Consider the following 19,779-nt stretch of genomic DNA (forward strand, 5'->3'; position numbering starts at 1 on the left):
GCGCCCAGGAACACGCTGTAAAACGCTCAGGTCTGAACTGAGTGTTACTGCAGACTGCTGGCAATTAATTGGTAAACTTCTAGCAGGAATAATACAGAAATGGAACAAGATAGCGTGGTAACAATTCTTATTATATAGGGGAATGCAAGTAGTTTGTCAGGAGAGATGACAGGTCCTCTTTAAGTCCTGATTCACACAATAGACTATCATATAGAAACTGAATGTATCATAATTCACTACGATGAGGTCATTTCTGGCCAGGGGATGCAACCAACACACAGGCCGTGTTTATCGGAATCAGGCCTGATTGGGGTCATTTATCAAACTGGTGTAAAGTAGAACTGGCTTAGTTGCCCATAGCAACCTATCAGATTCCACCTTTCATTTTTGACAGCTCCTTTGGAAAATGAAAGGTGGAATCTGATTGGTTGCTATGGGCAACTAAACCAGTTCTACTTTACAACAGTTTGATAAATCTCCCCCTAAGTGTTTATGTCGGTGTAAGGCCTCTTGCACACAACCGTATGGCTTTTTCAGTATTTTATTGCGGTCCCTTTTTAAACGGATCCGTTGTTTGTTTCGTTTCAATTCCACAAAAAAAACTCCATATGGTTTCCATATGCGATCCGTTGTTTGTGGATCGCAAACAGACACAAAGTATACACATGGGCAAAGTGGGCATGAATCCGCAAAAAAACGGATGACATACGGATGTGTTCCGTATGCATTCTGTATTTTTTGCGGACCCATTGACTTAAATTGAGCCACTGAGGTTATTTGCAGGCAATAATAGGACAAGTTCTATCTTTCAGCGGAACGGACATACGGAAGCGGAATGCATACGGAGTACATTCCTTTTTTTTTTTTTGCGAAACCATTGAAATGAATGGTTCCGCATACGGATCGCACCTTTGTGTGCAAGAGGCCTAAGACATGGACCTGCTGACCATCAGAGACAATTGTCTCCAGTGGTGTCCAGGTCTGCCTTCCAGGAGACACAGGCCACTACTGGGCATACCCTAAATTTCTGTGGTGTGAATAGTACCACTTACTTCTATTGGTCTATAGTGTAAATTATATTCTTCTAAACAAGCCCTTAGGGGTTTTAGAAGCAGAACAGTTAGATTGCTTAGACAGGGTTCAGATCTGCGGCAAGCTGGTCCGGCAAAAATACTGTCTGTCAGCCGGACCAAAAATCATACCGTGTTTTTTATCTGGGCGAAAACCTGGCACGGTTGTAGTCTTATTCCGGCCGACTCTCTGCATGTTTGGGTACTGCCGCCGGAACTCCGGCCCGCCCCCATTATAGTCAATGGGGCAAGAGCACACCTCCGGCGGCACGCGTGCACTAGCGGCAGCACAGATCCGGCAGGCTGTTCACCCACCAGAACAGCCTGCCTGAGCAGGTTGGTGCTAGTGTGAAACTAGCCTTAGTGATAAATCTGGGTCAACATGATTTATAAAATAAAACAAAAATTGAATTTCTCTGCTTTTAAGACAAATAGTGATACCTCACAAAATGGTTATTAACACGTCTAATTTATGATGGCATAATTTTGTAAATTTAATTACATTTTTTTAAGACGTTAGAACTTTAAAAAAAAATTCAGTTCTAAAATGACTTTGTGGGGCTTGCATAATAACAACCACCCAAAAAATGACCCCATTTTAGAAACTACACCCATCTAACTCTACAGGTTTTCCAGAAACCCCTCAAATTTGGTTGTAAACTGCTGTATGGGCACACCGCAAGGTTCAGAAGGTTTAGCAGGAATGTTTTTTCCGGCGCCATGTCTCATTTGAAGAGACCCTGAAGTACCCCTACAGTGGAAACCCCCAAAAAGTGACAGCATTTTGGAAACTATAACCACCAAGGAATTCTTTAAAGGCAGGGATCAGCAACCTTCGGCACTCCAGCTGCACTCCCAGCATGCACACTTACTTAGCTATTCTTGTAAATCCCCTAGACGTCAAAGGAGGATTCTGGGTGTTGTAGTTTCAGAACATCTGGAGTGCCGGAGGTTGCTGATCCCTACTTTAAGGGGTGTAGTAAGCATTTTGACGCAGCAGGTGTTTCATAGAATTTAGAAACACCTGGCACTGAAAATGAAAATTGACATTTTTTTCAGTAAAATGTTGCTGTAGGCTATTTTCACACTAGCGTCGGGGCTCCGCTTGTGAGCTCCGTTTGAAGGGGCTCACAAGCGGCCCCGAACGCATCCGTCCAGCCCTAATGCATTCTGAGTGGACACGGATCCGCTCAGAATGCATCAGTCTGGCAGCGTTCAGCCTCCGCTCAGCAAGCTGCTTGCAGCGTTCGGGTGTCCGCCTGGCCGTGCGGAGGCAAACGGATCCGTCCAGACTTACAATGTAAGTCAATGGGGACGGATCCGTTTGAAGTTGACACAATATGGCTCAATTTTCAAATGGATCCGTCCCCCATTGACTTTCAATGTAAAGTCTGGACGGATCCGTCTGAAGCTACTTTCACACTTAGAATTTTTTCTACAATATAATGCCGACGGATCCGTTCTGAACGGATCCCAAGTCTGCATTATATGAGCGGATCCGTCTGGGCAGACATCAGACGGACCCGCTCTGAACGGTAGAGTGAAAGTAGCCTTAGCCCCAGCTTTTTCATTTTCACAAGGGGTAACAGGAGAAAAAGAGCACCTCAATTTGTTACACATTTTCTTCTGAATACGTCAACACCCCATATGTGGTCATAAACTGTTCTATGGGCACACCGCAGAAGGTAAGGAGCGCCCATATGGCTTTTGGAGAGCAGATTTTTCTGGAATGGTTTTAGAGTGCCGTGTCGCATTTGAAGACACCCTGAGTTTTCACTAGATTTTAAACCCCCCAAAAGTGACCCCATTTCAGAAACTAAACTTCTCAAAGAATTTATTGAGGGGTGTAGCAAGTGCTTTGATCCCCAAAGGCATTTTATAGAATTGAAAAACACTTAGCTGTGAAAATGAAGAATTACATTTATTCTAATAAAATGTTGCTCTAGATTTTGCATTTTCACAAGAGGTAACAGAAGACAAATGTGCCCCACAATTTGTTACTCATTTTATCCTGAATACAGCAACACCCCATATGTGCTTGTATACTGCTGTGTGGGCACACTGCAAGGTTCAGAAGAGAAAGAGCAGGATATGCATTTGAGGCAGGGTGGATAAAAATCAATGATTTTTTTTAAAAAATCGAAAAAAATCTGATTTTTTTCATATAAAATGCTTTTTGAGGAAAATATATTACCATCCAAAGGTTATTTCATTATGAAATAAAGATTACTTTTTTTAATTATGTAGAATAAGGCTGTATATGTTTAATTTTTTGTTAAATTCCATTAACCCATTCACAATGTCATGCTCTTCCAGAGGTTTTTGTAAGATTACTGGACAGTTTCTCTGCCTACAAGATATTATCACAGATGCTTGGTTTAATTTTGGAGTTCTCAAAACTGAATTTATAACATGAAAAGAGTTGAGAATATTATATATATAATATTGTCAATATCCAGTATCAGGGTCAAAACTTAAGTGCTGAGGAAGAGGAGTTAGCTATGACATGGGTATCCAGCAATCATCCATCTGTAATGCCAACTATAATGAATTTCAAAGCCAAGGGGGAACCATTCAAGAAATATATGTTTGCTGAAGATATTTTAAAGAAAGTCACACCAGTGAACTGGTGGAAGTCACTTAAGCACTTGGATTTAGAGACTGTTCAAGTAATGATTTCACTTTTAACAGCAGTAGCTTCTTCTGCGGGCGTTGAAAGAATATTCTCTTCCTTTGGACTCGTTCATTCTAAATTGAGAAATCGTTTGGGTCCTGATAAAGCAGGAAAGCTTGTTTTTCTTTTCCAGATTATGAACAAAGAAGAAGATGAAGATGACGAGTGAGCTACAGAGGACATTATTAAGGCTACTTTCACACTTGCGTTCAGAGCGGATCCATCTGCTGTCTGCACAGACGGATCCGCTCCTATAATGCAGACGTTTGGATCCGTTCAGAACGGACCCGTCTGCATTACAGTTTAGAAAAAATTCTAAGTCTGAAAGTTGTTCAGACGGATCGTCCAGACTTTACATTGAAAGTCAATGGGGGACGGATCCATTTGAAAATTGAGCCATATTGTGTCAACTTCAAACGGATCCGTCCCCATTGACTTACATTGTAAGTCTGGACGGATCCGTTTGCCTCCGCACGGCCAGGCGGACACCCGAACGCTGCAAGCAGGAGGCTGAACGCTGCCAGACTGATGCATTCTGAGCGGATCCGCATCCACTCAGAATGCATTAGGGCTGGACGGATCCGTTCGGGGCCGCTTGTGAGCCCTTTCAAACGGAGCTCACAAGCAGAGCCCTGACGCTAGTGTGAAAGTAGCCTAAGCTTTTCTTGTGTAGGCTGGGCTGACAGTCTAAGTTTCTTAAAATATATATATTTTCTTTAGCCAAATTAGTTAACAAACATGGATTTTTAAGCAAATAACATGATGTAATGATATTGTTTTCCTATTTAAATTGTTATTATTAAGGTAATGATTATTTTTCTCCTTCCTAAGTACAACAGAAAAATTGTCCAAATATGAATCTTTAAAAAACTATGATTTAAATCAAGACTTACTGACTAGTGATTTAAATCGTGATTTAAAATCGGTTTGATTTAAATCAAATCCACCCTGATTTGAGGCCTCATTTGGTGATTTACACAGCAGTGGCTAGCAACTGTACAGACCCCAAGAAGTGAACCATTTTAGAAATCACACCCCTCAAAGAATTTATCAATGGGTGTAGGTAGCATTTTGACCCCACAGATGTTTTGCAAATATTCACAGCAGACTGTGCAAAGTGAATATTGCAATTTTTCTACAGATATGGCATTTCAGTCCTCAATATATTGTGCCCAGCTTGTGCAATCTGAGACACACCATGCCTTTAGAAAATGTTAGGCGGGTTCTACTGGGCACTGAAATGTCAGAAATGTGGACATAAACTGCTGCTTGGTGTACTGCAGAGTTCAGAAGGGAAAGATCACCCTTTGGCTCTTGCAGTGCATATTTTGATGGATTGGTTTACAGGCGTCATGATGCTATTGAACAGTCCCTGGCACCAGTGCTTTTTTTTTTTTTTTAACACTTTTTTAAAACTTATTTTATTTTTTAACACTTTACTTTTGTCCCGCTTGGAGACTTCAAATTTTGGGTATTTGCTCCCTTTTATAATGCATTACAATACATGGGGGAGATGTAAAGAAAAACTGGCTTAGTTGCCCAAAGCATTCAGATTCCACCTTTCATTTTCAAATGGAGCTGTGAGAAATGAAAGGCGGAATCTGATTGGTTGCTATGGGCAACTAAGCCAGTTCAACTTTACACCAGTTTAAATGTCCTCCATAGAGTATTATAATGCATTGTGACTGTTACCATTACATCTGGGGGCTGGGCCTCATAGGCCGTAGTCGCTGGCGGGAGTGGAGTAGATTTTTACTCCAGGTGCACTTACTGACATAGGATGCGCCTAATTTATGACAAGACTCAAAAGGGCTAATGAGCCCAAAATATTCTCTCTATTGAGCCCAAATAGATAAGTTTGAAACTTTGACGTCAAGGAGATGGTCCCATCAGTGATTGACAGCTATCTCTGTATGCACAGTCATGGGGGCTGTCAATGACTAACAGGACCACCTACATGGCTTCAAAGCCCAGAATGAAAAGGAATTTAAAGAGGACCTTTCACCAGAATAAAACATCTAAACTAACTATACAGACATGTAAAGCGGCGCCCAGGGATCTCCCTGCACTTACTGTTATCCCTGGGCACTGCTCCGTTCGCCCGGTATCTTTATAGTTAGGCTCCACCCAGGGGAACCTGACGGCGTCTCATTCTCCCATGCTGTAGCGCTGGCCAATCACAGCGCTCAGCTCATAGCCTGAGAGAAAAAAAAAACTCTCAGGCTATGAGCTGAGCGCTGTGATTGGCCAGCACTTCAGCATAGGAGAAAGAGACGCCGTCAGGTTCCCCTGGGTGGAGCCTAACTATGAAGATACCGGAGGCTATAACGGGAGAACGGAGCGGCGCCCAGGTATAACAGTAAGTGCAGGGGGATCCCTGGGCGCCGCTCTACATGTCTGTATAGTTAGTTTAGAGGTTTTATTCTGGTGAAAGGTCCTCTTTAAAGGGAACCTGTCATCAACTATATGTTGACCTGACTTGGGGCTCTTTCACACTTGCGTTATTGTCTTCCGGCATAGAGTTCCGTCGTCGGGACTCTATGCCGGAAGAATACTGATCAGGATTATCCTAATGCATTCTGAATGGAGAGTAATCCGTTCAGGATGCATCAGGATGTCTTCAGTTCCGGTACGGAACGTTTTTTGGCCGGAGAAAATACCGCAGCATGCTGCGCTTTTTGCTCCGGCCAAAAATCCTGAAGACTTGCCGCAAGGCCGGATCCGGGATCAATGCCCATTGAAAGGCATTGATCCGGATCCGGCCTTAAGCTAAACGTCGTTTCGGCGCATTGCCGGACCCGACGTTTAGCTTTTTCTGAATAGTTACCATGGCTGCCGGGACGCTAAAGTCCTGACAGCCATGGTAAGTGTAGCGGGGAGCAGGGGAGCAGCATACTTACCGTCCGTGCGGCTCCCCGGGCGCTCCAGAGTGACGTCAGGGCGCCCCAAGCGCATGGATCACGTGATCACATGGATCACGTCATCCATGCGCATGGGGCGCTCTGACGTCATTCTGGAGCGCCCGGGGAGCCGCACGGACTATAAGTATACCGCTCCCCCGCTCCCCGCTCCTACTATGGCAACCAGGACTTTAATAGCGTCCTGGGTGCCATAGTAACACTGAAAGCATTTGGAAGACGGTTCCGTCTTCAAATGCTTTCAGTACACTTGCGTTGTTACGGATCCGGCAGGCACCTCCGGCAACGGAAGTGCATGCCGGATCCCAACAACGCAAGTGTGAAAGAGGCCTAAGGGCAGTATAAAGTAGTCACAGAAATGCTGATTTCAGCGGTGTGTCACTCATGAGCTAAAGGTAAGTAGTTGCTGAGGACCAGCATCATAATTACTGCAGCCCAGGCCTTGAAAAGAGTCAAATCTACCTGAGAAGAGTCATGGTTATACATAATCTCCTGCTCTCTCACCCATCTGCTGATGATTGGCAGTTCTCTCCTAGAGAGAAAGGGAGAAAACTAGGTAGAAAACGGTCAGTCATCAGTAGGTGGGCGGGAAGAGCAGGAGATTATGAATAACCATGACTCTTCTCAGGTAGATTTGACTCTTTTCAAGGCCTGGGCTGCAATGATTACGATGCTGGTTCTCAGTAACTACTTACCTTTAGCTCATGAGTGACACACTGCTGAAATCAGCATTTCTGTCACTACTTTATACTGCCCTCAGTGAGGTCAGCAGAAAGTTGATGACAGGTTCCCTTTAAATGTACAAAAAAGTTTTACTGAATATTTCCTCATAAAACTATATATCAGCCTGCTCAGCTCCTCCTGCTCTATAACATGCTGCCTGCAGCTCAGACACTATGTTCAACGTGGCAGGCTCCCTTTAAACAAGACACTGGTTACAAAAATTTTTATGATTTTCAGCTGATGCAAATCTGCTCTACTGGTCGGAATACTTATGGCTCATGTTAGGGGTGTTATGATATATTTTACTACTGTCCAAAGGGGGAATGCAAATGTACACTCAAATCATACAATTTTCTAATATACATGTATTTCTACATACATACATACATACCTTTCTTATATCAGGTAGATGACCCCTACATGCAGAAGAATGGTACAGCCTATGTATAAGTACTATGTAATGCATCCATTGTCAAACTGAAATGACATTAGTCATGTGACACTTTACACCCTGACATACATGTGCTAGGTCAACACACAGAACACACTCATGTGATAAGTAAATAGGACTAGTGGTGGAATCATTACTTTTATTGTAGTTATTGCACTAACTACATTATTGTGTGCCTATCTGTAGCAATTTTTAAACTGGCTGCCTGTCTCTAAGTGATGTTATCATGTTGTTAATAAAGTCTGGTATACAAAACAGCACACACAGAGATCTGCCTCTACACTGACAGACATGAGGTGCTGCTTCAGGTAGTAGTACTGTATATAGTGTATATGTTCTGCTCCTCAATACACTACTAATCACCTGTTAGATACCTGGGCAGTTAACTGTAAGCCAGGTCAAATGATACTTGTGAGGGCACAGGATGACTCACATGACTGACACCATGTTTTGTCCTATCTAGCTCTCCTACAGATGCATTTTACAGGACTAAATGGATATAATAAAAGGTCTGCAAGCAACATTTTAAATAGATGCAAGTTAGAAAATTGTTCGACAACCTATTGTCTAAAGAAAAAAAATGCACCGTAATCCTTAAAACCGAAATACCCCCTTTAACGATAACTGGTAAAATTCTTTATGCATTGAGAAATATATCTGTAGGTATCCGTTTCTCGATTAGCATTTCTATTACTAAGCAAACTGGAATGCTCACCATGCTGTGGGCCAACTAGCCATAAGGACCGGCCTACACAGCTAAACAAGGAGCAGAAAAGCAACATCAGCGCACCTACAGTCCTGCTAAGAAAGGAAGTAAGATCTTACTTTTCTGACAGTGATCCTGCGTCCAGCACCGCGCACCAAAGACTGAATTTATGACTGTAGACGGGCAGCTGTTTTTTCCCTTTAAAACACCTGGACAGGAATCCCCACATTCCTCCTTGTTATCTTTATTAAGATGGATGTAGTTGTCCTCAACAGAGTCCAGAATCTTCGACCAGTCAATGGTGGAGAGGTAACAGAGTTCATTGTTCTTTTCAATCCTGACAGAGCCCCTGCTTATATGCATGAGGCTGGGCAGCCCAATTTCCTTCAGATGAACCATCTCAAAAATAACAAGGGCATAGTTGAAAAAGAGTCGCGTACCACGGATGACAGTGAGATTTGGAAAAAGGTCTTTGAGGCTTTCCAGGCCGTAAACACGAAAAAGAAGGAGGTAGTCCGTTATCATGGTAAGTTTGGGAAAACTCAACCCTTTAAAGTTTTCGCGTTGGCTGGTGAACATGAGCAAAATTTGCAGATGACCTTCAATTACAGTGCAGTCCTCCAGCTCATCAAATCTCGTCAGGTTATTCCGGATATCCATACTGGGACAAACTGGGGAGCAGGAGACAAGGGAACAAGTTAAAAAACGTACACATGCAAATGACGCAAAATACAAAAATCAGAGAAATACCTAAAAATACAACACATTTTTTGGGGGCATTTAAGCATCTGCATACACCTCCTGCCAATCAGCTGTCGGCAGAGCTGGGGCTGCTCGGGCGGCTGCGGCTTTCGCTTCAAAATTACCTCCTTTGCAGCGGCGGTGCAGTGTATGGTAATTACAACTGCTCGCCCCATTCACTTGAATGAGATGATCAGTTGGAATTACACTGCGCCGACTTGAGGACAAAGCGCATGTAATCTTGAAGAAATACCCGGCAGAAATGTTACTGGGGAAAAAAATAAATAAAAGAAATCACCTAAACAAGCTATGTCAAGTGACCTACTAATACTTCCTTATCACATTTACGGCCTCCATTTAACATATATGCCAGGACGTATTAATTAAACCTGCGGCAGATACCATAGAGTGGCACCCGTCACCCATAGGGTCCCACTGTATGATGAAAACATACACTTTTTCCCCCATATCCCAGTGTATGAAATAGCATAGCCTACACTTTTCCATACAGTTTTTCTTTTTCTTTTAAGCTATAATGCTGTAGAAAGGCCAGATGGTTATTAAAGGGACACACTTTTGGCCTCCGTCAGGCTAATGGAAATCTATGGACACGTTCTGCGTGTACATTGGGAGCTTTCCCAGCATATAAATATACATCACCGACGTGCTGTGAACATTGCCCATTGCCGGTCATGCTCGCACAGGACACTTAGTGCGAGAAGCCTTATTCAGATTACTCAGGCAGCAAGCATTGAGGCCTTTTGCACTTTTCTCCTATAATGCATGCAATTAATGTGAAGCATATGAAAACTGGGAGTGTCGGGGTTAACCTAAGAAGTTCAGGAACAAGAGTCTCGTTCCAAGAATAAAGGAACAAACCAAACAGAGTCTTGGGTTTCGTTCCCACAAATGAGGGGGGCAGAGGGTGTCTGTTATTCATAGATTTGCCACGTATTCTCATCAGCCTTTTGTTTTCTTACCACATTGTCCACAAACCTGTGTCACACTAGGAGAAACACCGCCCTCCATGTTAACGTTTATCGCAGTCGTCACTCTTGTCATGGAATTTCCCTTGCTAGATGCAGATCTATACAGATTCTGCTGCATGTGTCCTATCTGTAGGAAAGCCCAACCTCCTTCAGGGATGCACATAGGGTCCCATTCCTTTCTGGAGGGACAAATACAATGGGGACACTAGAGTAGTCATATGGGATTCGTTTGAAAGTAAAAGGGAGCAGAAAGTAAACGATGTAAAAGTTGGAGAGACTGATTTTTCAAGTTGAATTATTTATTTTATGCACTTATATTGCGCAGCGCTTTACAGACATTAGCATCACTCTGTCCCCAATGGGGCTCACTATCTAAGGCCTCATGCACACGGCCGTGGTCGTATTGCGTCTCGCATACAGTGGGTCCGCAATACACGGGGACCGGCCACATGCACCCCGCACCACAAATGTGGACCCATTCACTTGAATAGGTCCATAATCCGGAGCTGCGGTGTGGAACGGAGGCAAGGAACCCTACGGAAGCACTACAGTGTGCTTCCGTGGTGTTTCTGTCTGTGCCTCCACACCGCAAAAAAATAAAATAAATCTAGAACAATTTTTTTTTACTGTAAGGACAGATCACAGACCCATTCAAGTTTAATGGGTGTGGACCCGTCGCGGCTGCCGCACAAATTGCGGTCCCAAATGCACGGAATGGCCGCACAACGGCAGTGTGCATGAGGCCCAAGTCGTTATCCCCTATCCCAGCAATGACCCCACTGAGAACAGGGGTCCTGTACCCCCTGCAGCCCCCCTGAAATAAACGGCGCAGCCCGTTGGACATGCGTGTGGCTGCTCTGTCCATTTCTATGGGATCTCCAGAGGTAGCGGAGCGCTATACTCCGCTATCTCCAGGACTCCCATAGAAATTAATGGAGCAGCCACTCGCATGTGCAAACAGCCTCTCTGTTCTTTTCAGGAGGCTGCAGGGGGTATGGGAAAAATCGGCCATCATTTATTATACATATGTCTCCCCAACTTTGACAATGTTCAGAAGACTTTGTTACTACATTTTGCACATAGTGGATGGAGAAGGACAAGAAAGGGCTTCCACATCCATGCAGCCGCTCCACAGAAAATAGGACATGTCTTCTACGTCGAAGCAACATGGGTTAACCTACGTAGTCAACGGAGCAGCACCATTCTGAGCTGTGCACGCAGCTGGTATCTGCGGTTTGCAGACTGCAAAACACTTATGGTCGTGTGAATGTCCCCTGTCTGCTTCCACATAATGGTTGCCATTTCTGACGGATTAGAGATCATTTGGATATGTTTTCAATGCCTCTATTGGTACCATTGTGATTTTCCTTCAGGGTTACTGGGCGATACAGGCGCACGGTTTTCAGACTGGTCTTTTCTGTATGGAATGGGGTCCCAGTGACTGACCACCACTGATCAAACCTTCATTACACAGTCAATGTCTTGGATTTTTGTACTAGTAAAACCCTCTGAGCTGGCTGTATAATGTGCCCATCTTCCACACTGCAGTGAGAAGAAGTTGAGACCTGCTGACATTACAGAGGACCTGTCCCATCTCTTTAATAACTACTTGCACCCCCATGTAATAACAGTTCTGGAGCATCTCTTCTTATGCCTCTATGTTGTGCGACTCCTCTATGCTTCCTAGTAAAAGTTTATAAATAAAGGTCCAGCTGGGCGTTACCAGTTGGGGTGTGTCCCTGGCCACAATGACTGGACAGTATCACGCAGTGCAGGGACACACGCCCTTTCCCCCTGTAACACCCAGCTGGACCTTTAGGCCTCTTTCACACTAGCGTGACGGATTAGGTACGGACGCGTCCAGGGTGCGTTCAGTGAAACTCGCACCATTTTGCAAGCAAGTTCAGTCAGTTTTGTCTGTGATTGCATTCAGTTGTTCCGTTTTTTCCGCGCGGGTGCAATGCGTTTTGATGCGTTTTTCACGCGCATGATAAAAAACTGAAGGTTTACAAACAACATCTCTTAGCAACCATCAGTGAAAAACGCATCGCACCCGCACTTGCTTGCGGATGCAATGCGTTTTTCACGCAGCCCCATTCACTTCTATGGGGCCAGGGTTGCGTGAAAAACGCAGAATATAGAACATGCTGCAATTTTCACGCAACGCAGAACTGATGCGTGAAAAACAACGCTCATGTACACAGACCTATTGAAATGAATGGGTCAGGATTCAGTGCGGGTGCTATGCGTTCACGTCACGCATTGCACCCGCTCGTGTGAAAGGGACCTTACTCAAACTTCTAGTAGGAATAATTGAGAAATGACACAGCATCTAAGAATAAACGCTTGTCCTTTCATGTGGCATATGTGAAAGGAGTGGCGACAGGTCCTCTTTGACAAAAATAAGCCTACAAAAAGCAAATATCTAGGTTCCCAGCACATACATGATCATAGAAGTTAAACTGAAGGAACAAAACCACATCTCCCCCAACGGTTTTGTATTTCCATCACACCTGCAGAGCACGGTTACACAGCTACCGCAACAAGTACACGAGCGGCCTTAACCTTCCACTGGAAGAAACCTCTTACCGTACAGTAACATTACTGGAGGACAATACCATAGACTGTATTTGTGGAAAATGCCATCCAATGAATTGTACTGGTTTGTGGTGTGCAGAATCCCATCCACAAATCCAAGCCAATTCCTCCACATATCACCATGCCCATGTATACACTAATAAAACATAACAATAGTAATAAATGAAATTATCAATAAACAAAAAGGTGTCCAAAAAAACTATTCCTTTCATCTCCATCTGTGTACAATTGGGGTAGGGGGGGCGCCGACTATGTGCAGACTATGGGTTCTCCGGGACTGAAGTAATGATGGCCTATCCATGCTAATCCTAGCCAAAACAGTGCCCGTTTCTGGTGCGAACAGCTGATCGGAATTGGTGCCAGACGTCACACTCTCACCAATGTGATATTGATGACCTATAGATAAGTCATCAGTACTTTAGTCCTGCAGAACCCTTGTAAAATAAGGGAGGCCTCTTACAACGCCTCTGTGTCTCTCTAGTATTATACAGGGGCGCAGCGCCCCCCCTCAAGAGTTCCAGGAGGAGTAAATATTAATAATAAAAAGTTGTGGCACACCCCACTGTATGCCTTTTTGAGGAACAGCTTTTATCCCACCATATACTGGCCCATGGCACCCTACAGGTCTGTAATACATGAGCCCTATAAACATGAACCCAGCAATCACTGTAAAGGGAAAAGTGAAGTCGTTTCAGAAGCCGAGACGAGCGTCCTTTAGATGTGGCTGGCACTACATGCGGAGCTTCTGTGTACATTACTACTGGTTTGTTTATTCTAAGAAGGGAAAAATGCACAAGTACACAGCGTTCCACCAAAACCAGACACCGCAGCACAGAAGCACAATGCCAGTACCAATGGTGAAAATGTAATAAACCGTGCTTTATCGTCTTGATATGGACGTTGTGGAATAATACATGAATGAAAGAACTGGAATAGACACAGATGGAGTGTTTAGGGTTGATTCACAGCGGCCTTCTTCTCGTAAAAAGAAAGGAGCGCTAATGTGTCCGTATGTCGGACCGCAAAATGGCACAGCCTGCCGTAGACAGGGTACCGTTCTAACCATTTGCCTTACAGCCAGAACTAAGGAGGAGGACGGATGTTGCCGAGACTCCAGAATAGGGCCAAGGTAAAGTAGGAGATGAAGGGAGGAAATTAGAATTTTTTTTGTGCATTTTCTGTCTTTACGTGCTGATATCAGAATGCCTAAAAATCTAAATGGACCACTTTTTTTAGGAGGTCTTCTGTAAGTCATGTGCAGGAACTAAACGGAAACAGAAGAAAAATATTTTCATGTGCATGAGCCCTAATACCTCATTTACACAGTCAGTATTTGGTCAGTTAAGCCTTAGGCCTCATTCACACGATCGTATGTGTTTTGTGGTCCGCAAATTGCAGATCCGTTTTTTTTGTGGATGACGTCCGTATGGCATTCATTTTTTTCTTTTTTGCGGATCCATTGTAACCATGCCTATCCTCGTCCACAAAAAATGGACAAGAACAGGACACATTCTATTTTTTTGCAGGACTACGGAACGGACATACGGATTCGGCTAGCACACGGTGGGCTGTCCGCATGTTTTGCAGACCCTTTAAAATGAATGGGTCTGCATCCTATCCGCAAAAAAAACAAAAAACGGAACAGACATGGAAACAAAATACGTTTTTGTGAATGTAGCCTCAGGCCTCATGCACATGGGCGTTGTTTGGGTCTGCATTGAGCCGCCGTTTTGGCGGCTCGGATGCGGACCTATTCACTTCAATGGGGCCGCAAAAGATACGGACAGCACTCTGTGTGCTGTCCGCATCGGTTGCTCTGTTCCGCGGCCCCGCAAAAAAAATATAACATGTCCTATTCTTGTCCGTTTTGCAGTTATATCAATGGCCGCCCATTCCGTTCATTGCGGAAGGCACACGGACGGCTTCCGTTTTTTTGCGGATCCACGGTTTGCAGACAGCAAAAAACGGCACGGTCGTGTGCATGTAGCCTTATTCAGAGGGCAGTGTTTTGGGCAGTGATTTCCATCAGTGACTGTGAGCCAAAACCAGGATTGGAGCCTCCACAGAGATGAGGTAGAAGGGAAAGATCTGCTCCTGTTCTGTGTTTAGAGCCGCCCCTGGTTTTGGCTCAAAATCACTGATCAGTCACAAGAACCAAAAAATTGAAGAAGAAAAAACCAGCTCCGTTATTTTGAGCATCAGTTTTTGGGTCACTTCCGTCATAGATCAGTTATTTTTGACGGGACAAAAAGTATTGCATGCAGGACTTTCTGCCGTCAAAAATAGCTTATCCCTGACAGAGCTGACACAAATTGATGCTCAAAATAATAGATCAGTTTTTTTTTTTTCCTGTTCTTCTGACCGATTAGAAGAATGTAAAGCTTAAGGCCACTTTCACACTCGCGTTTGGTGCGGTCCGATCCGCACCGATAATGCAAACGCTTGTATCCGTTAACGGATCCATTTGCATTATTCTTTAAAAAAAAAGTCTAAGTCAAAACGGATCAGTCGTGACTTACATTGAAAGTCAATGGGGACGGATCAGTTTTTAATTGCACCATATTGTGTCAGCTGCGTTTTAGTGACCGTCTAAAAAACGCAACGGAGACCAAACGCAGCCAAATTGATGCATTCTGAACGGATCCTTATCTATTTAGAATGCATTGGGGCTGAACTGATCCGTTTTGGGCCGTTTGTGAGAGCCCTGAAACGGATCTCACAAGCGGACCCAGAAACGCCAGTGTGAAAGTAGCCTGACTGTGATATGAACTCTGCCTCAGTCCACATTTCCATGTCATTTTCAAGTCCGTATAAAAAAAGCATCCTTGTTTCATCCGTGAAGATATCCGTGAAGGACAGTGTTTAGTCCGTGTGTCCGTTTTTAGTCTGTGTGTCATCCAGAATTCACTGATGTTGCTGAAAAATAATCTCAGTCTACAGTGAAAAATGGACACAGCATGGATGCCATCCACGTTGTGTCTGTGATTTTAAGGGACCCATAGACTTCAATGGGTGTGTTTGGTCGTCATCATGGACCAAAGTAGTGCAAGTCTCCGTGATTTTTTTTTTTGGTCTGCTTTACGGTCAGTAAAAAAAATACTGATGTGTGAACACACATTCAAATGAATGGGTACGTGTGCGGTCTGTAGAAAAATGGAAGAAGTGGACAAGGCCTAACACCCCTTTTCATCCTCTATGTAAGAGAACGTCAAGTGGTCAGTAATTCCACATCCACAGACGGCCACTTTTAATGTCAAGCAATCTGTTGTGTTCCTAACTGTAGAAAACCTACAACTCTCATATCAGCTAAATCCAGACAAAGCCCCGCATTTCCAAATCGTGTGACTGCATCCTTATTTCAACCTAGCAAATGGGGCCAGAGGCGGACTAGGATAGTCTATTCTGGAAAAATACTAATCCAGGAACTTTAATATCAATCAGATCATCTTGGCATGTTGGTTTCTCCTACTGCAGGTGGCGGCATCTGCAGCACCAGAACTGTGCTGTCTCACTGCATCCTCAACAGCCTGGGTGCCAAACTGGAAATCTGTCAGAGTTCTCCCCTGCAGATTGTCTCCATATGACATGAGGCTAATGGCAAGAAACAGTAACCATTAGAATGCTGCCGATGTATTATGTGTTGGGCCCGCTGATAGAAATTCTGTAAAGCGTCCCAACCAGTTGACCAAAACGGAATTCTCTATGTGGATAACCACCGGTAGATGTTCACCATTAGACTACCTGCACATGGGTGCGTGTGGACGTCTGGGTGTTTCTGCACCAAAAACGCATGTTTCACTTGCATTTCTTGGTGCAGATTTGATGCAGTTTTGCTGCAGGTCTTAAGCTTCCATTGAAAAGGGTGAAATCCGCACAAAAGAACAGCACAAACAATTGACATGCTGGGGATTTCAAAATGCACACACGGCAGGCCAATTCCCTCTCATACAGAAAACACAAAAAGTGGACATGAGATTTGTCTAACCACTTGCCCAATTTAAACTAGTATTTTATTTGTACATTGTGCTATTGAAAAAAAAAAAAAAGTGTTTTGTTTTTTTTATATATATCTCCCCCAGCCCCGGAGTATAAAATAAAAACAAAAAAAATGCTAAAGTAGAAATGACGTAAAAACAAAGTTATGGCTTCCCAAATACAAATTTAAAAAAAACATATCTGCATGTAAACATGTCAAATAATGTATATATATTTATATACATGTGGTATAAATGTGATGGGAGCAAAAGGATGCAACTAGATAAAAGGAACATGAACTGTACGTAAATAGGGAGGGAGTGGATGTGTGGGTGGATGGCAGGAGTTGTTGGGGGGATGGGACTGGAGAAGCACACAACAACATGTTTGCTACACAGAATGATAAAGCAAAATTTAACCCCATTTCCTTCTGGAAGAGGTGGGTGAAGTTCTGCAAGGCTAACCGTTGACCTAGCTAGGCAGTCATTTATTTGGAAAAGAAGCCTGAAAATTAGAAAAATATATCCATACGTCATTTCTATTCATCTATTTTATTTTCACATTCCAGAAGCAGGAGAAAATTGTTCCATGCTTCACTCACTAGCAGGAGCCAATGGGCTACAACAATACTTTCAGACGCAGTTTTCGGTATCATATGATCACCATGTTCCCATCAGATCAGCTCCCACGGCTGTTTATAATATAAATGGGACTACAATACATAGCCCTAGTCTTAACCCAAATCCTACGTTGTATCAAAATAACAGTAATCCTGGAGTGTATGCTTAAACCCATCTCCATGCAGCAGAGCATATGAACATTGTGAATGAATGGATGAGAACATACATACCATGTATCTGTACGCTACTAAGTGAATGTGTGTAGATAGACAGAACTAACGTATCCCATGTCTAAGATGCAGGAGGCAGGGAGAGCAGTGTGAAGCTACACGTTCTAGAAATACACTGGAGAGTCAGCACACACAGATAGTACAGGCAGGAAGTGCGAGTCAGGAGGTTTATATAACTGCAGCTAATAAATCACTATATACATTGACCTATTATATACCTACACTCCTGGCCCTTTAGATAGGGGAAACATTAAATCTTCAGCAGAATTCTATGCCCACAGGCATATACTGACGAAAAAGGAGGAGGAGCCCAAGAGCTGCCAGGAGGCATTTGACAGGTGATGATGTCATCTTTTAGTTCACACAGAGAGGCTACTGGGAGAGTAATCTCTATCGTCTACACTGGAAAATAAGCTCTGGGCTTGTAGTAAAACTTAAAACCACACTCCCACACTGAAAAGATTCAAAATGTATGGATGCAACCGAGCTGGGATAAAAAAGTGCTCTGCTAGAATATTGGTGGCGAGTTAACATTACATGCAACAAAAAAGTCTATTACTAGCTACCCAAGTGCTGGGAACAGAAGCTAGTAATTAAATCCTCTTCAGGTGCCTAACTGATCAGTTAAATGATAAAAAAAAAAAAAAAAACATAAATATAAAATTAATTGCAGATCTTTTAGACTTTTTTTTAAGGGGTTGTCATCCGGGTTCAGAGCTGAACCTGGACATATCCTCGTTTTCACGCAGGCAGCCCCTCTGAGTGTAGCATTTCATGCTCCGATGCTCTCCCTTGCCCTGCTCTGTATTGCGCAGGGCAAGGGCTGTTTGTTTATATTTTTAAGTAATCAAAAGGTCTCCGCCTAGCAGTGTTCCCGTTTACGTCACCGGCACTAACGGGCAGGCATTAGCACTGTCCCATTATTGCCGGTGACATCACCTGGCTCACTGCTAGGCAGAACCCATGGAGAGCCCGGTATGTCACCGGATCTCCAGAAAAAGCCCTTAACATGCTCTGATGTTCATATCAGAGGGCCTGACTGGGTGAAAACGGGGATATGTCCAGGTTCAGAGCCCTTTAAAGTGTTCGCAAGGTTAGTTACCATTTACATCCTTCTCTCTGTAATTGGCCATGTATCAGAAGTCAAACATCTAAAGGGACATTTACATTGGAAAGTAACATATCCTCAACATCAGGGCTGTGGAGTCGGTAGATAAATGGTCCGACTCCTCAGTTTTTGGTAACTCCGACTCCTCTGTATTTAATATGCAAATGTATTTTAGTCCGACTCCTCAGTTTTTGGTAACTCCGACTCCTCTGTATTTAATATGCAAATGTATTTTATAGTATAAAATACATTTGCATATTAAATACAGAGGAGTCGGAGTTACCAAAAACTGAGGAGTCGGACCATTTATCTACCGACTCCTCAGCCCTGCTCAACATTTATAAAAATTACACTTTTTTTTTACTTTTTTTTTTTTTTTCATTTTGGCAATACTATGCCACTAAAAATTAAATACATAATACTGCTACAAAGAGATGTTATCTCAAGGGTAATCCTCATTATATTAGTAGGTGTAGATTTCAGGTACGTACGTATATGAGCTCTACTCTTGAAAGGCCGTAATAAAAATTACCACAAAAGAGCACTGGTTTGATTTGTGAAATGTGGGATGCTCCAATTGTCACCACACTCTCTGGTCAGAGTGATGGTCCGATAAGGTTCTCCCCTGCATACAAATATTTTTTTTTACAGAATTCTAAGACAGAATAATCACTTATAGGTTGTTAATACACGCTTAAATTTTTTTTTTGATGGAAGTATCCCTTTAACTGTAATATCCCACAAGTGTTCCAGATTAGTTCAGTAACTGCAGTTGCATATTAAAAATCTGTCTGGCTCCTGAGTGCGACATATTTTATGCAATAATAACACTTCAGTGCCAGTTAGGAAAGCTTCAGTCCAGGTTACCCTGTCTGCTGGCAAGTATGAAGTTTGAGGGAAAAGAGCTATTCCAAAAATACAGCTTTTGCAGAACGGTACGCTATGAATACAGAGAAGCTCTGTACCTCAGTATATA

The 19,779-nt window shown here is 43.3% G+C and overlaps 1 protein-coding gene across 1 annotated transcript in view; it reads right to left on the minus strand.

The window, feature by feature from the left end:
- The window catches only part of INSR (insulin receptor), a 155,585-nt gene that overhangs the window by 95,848 nt on the left and 39,958 nt on the right, over positions 1-19,779 (minus strand). Inside the window, exon 2 of the mRNA XM_040417483.1 lies at positions 8,662-9,213. Within this exon, the coding sequence (XP_040273417.1) occupies positions 8,662-9,213 (552 nt within the window). The remainder of the gene's footprint in view (positions 1-8,661; positions 9,214-19,779) is intronic.

This window comes from Bufo bufo, chromosome 2, assembly GCF_905171765.1.
Source record: "Bufo bufo chromosome 2, aBufBuf1.1, whole genome shotgun sequence".
Lineage (NCBI taxonomy): Eukaryota > Metazoa > Chordata > Amphibia > Anura > Bufonidae > Bufo > Bufo bufo.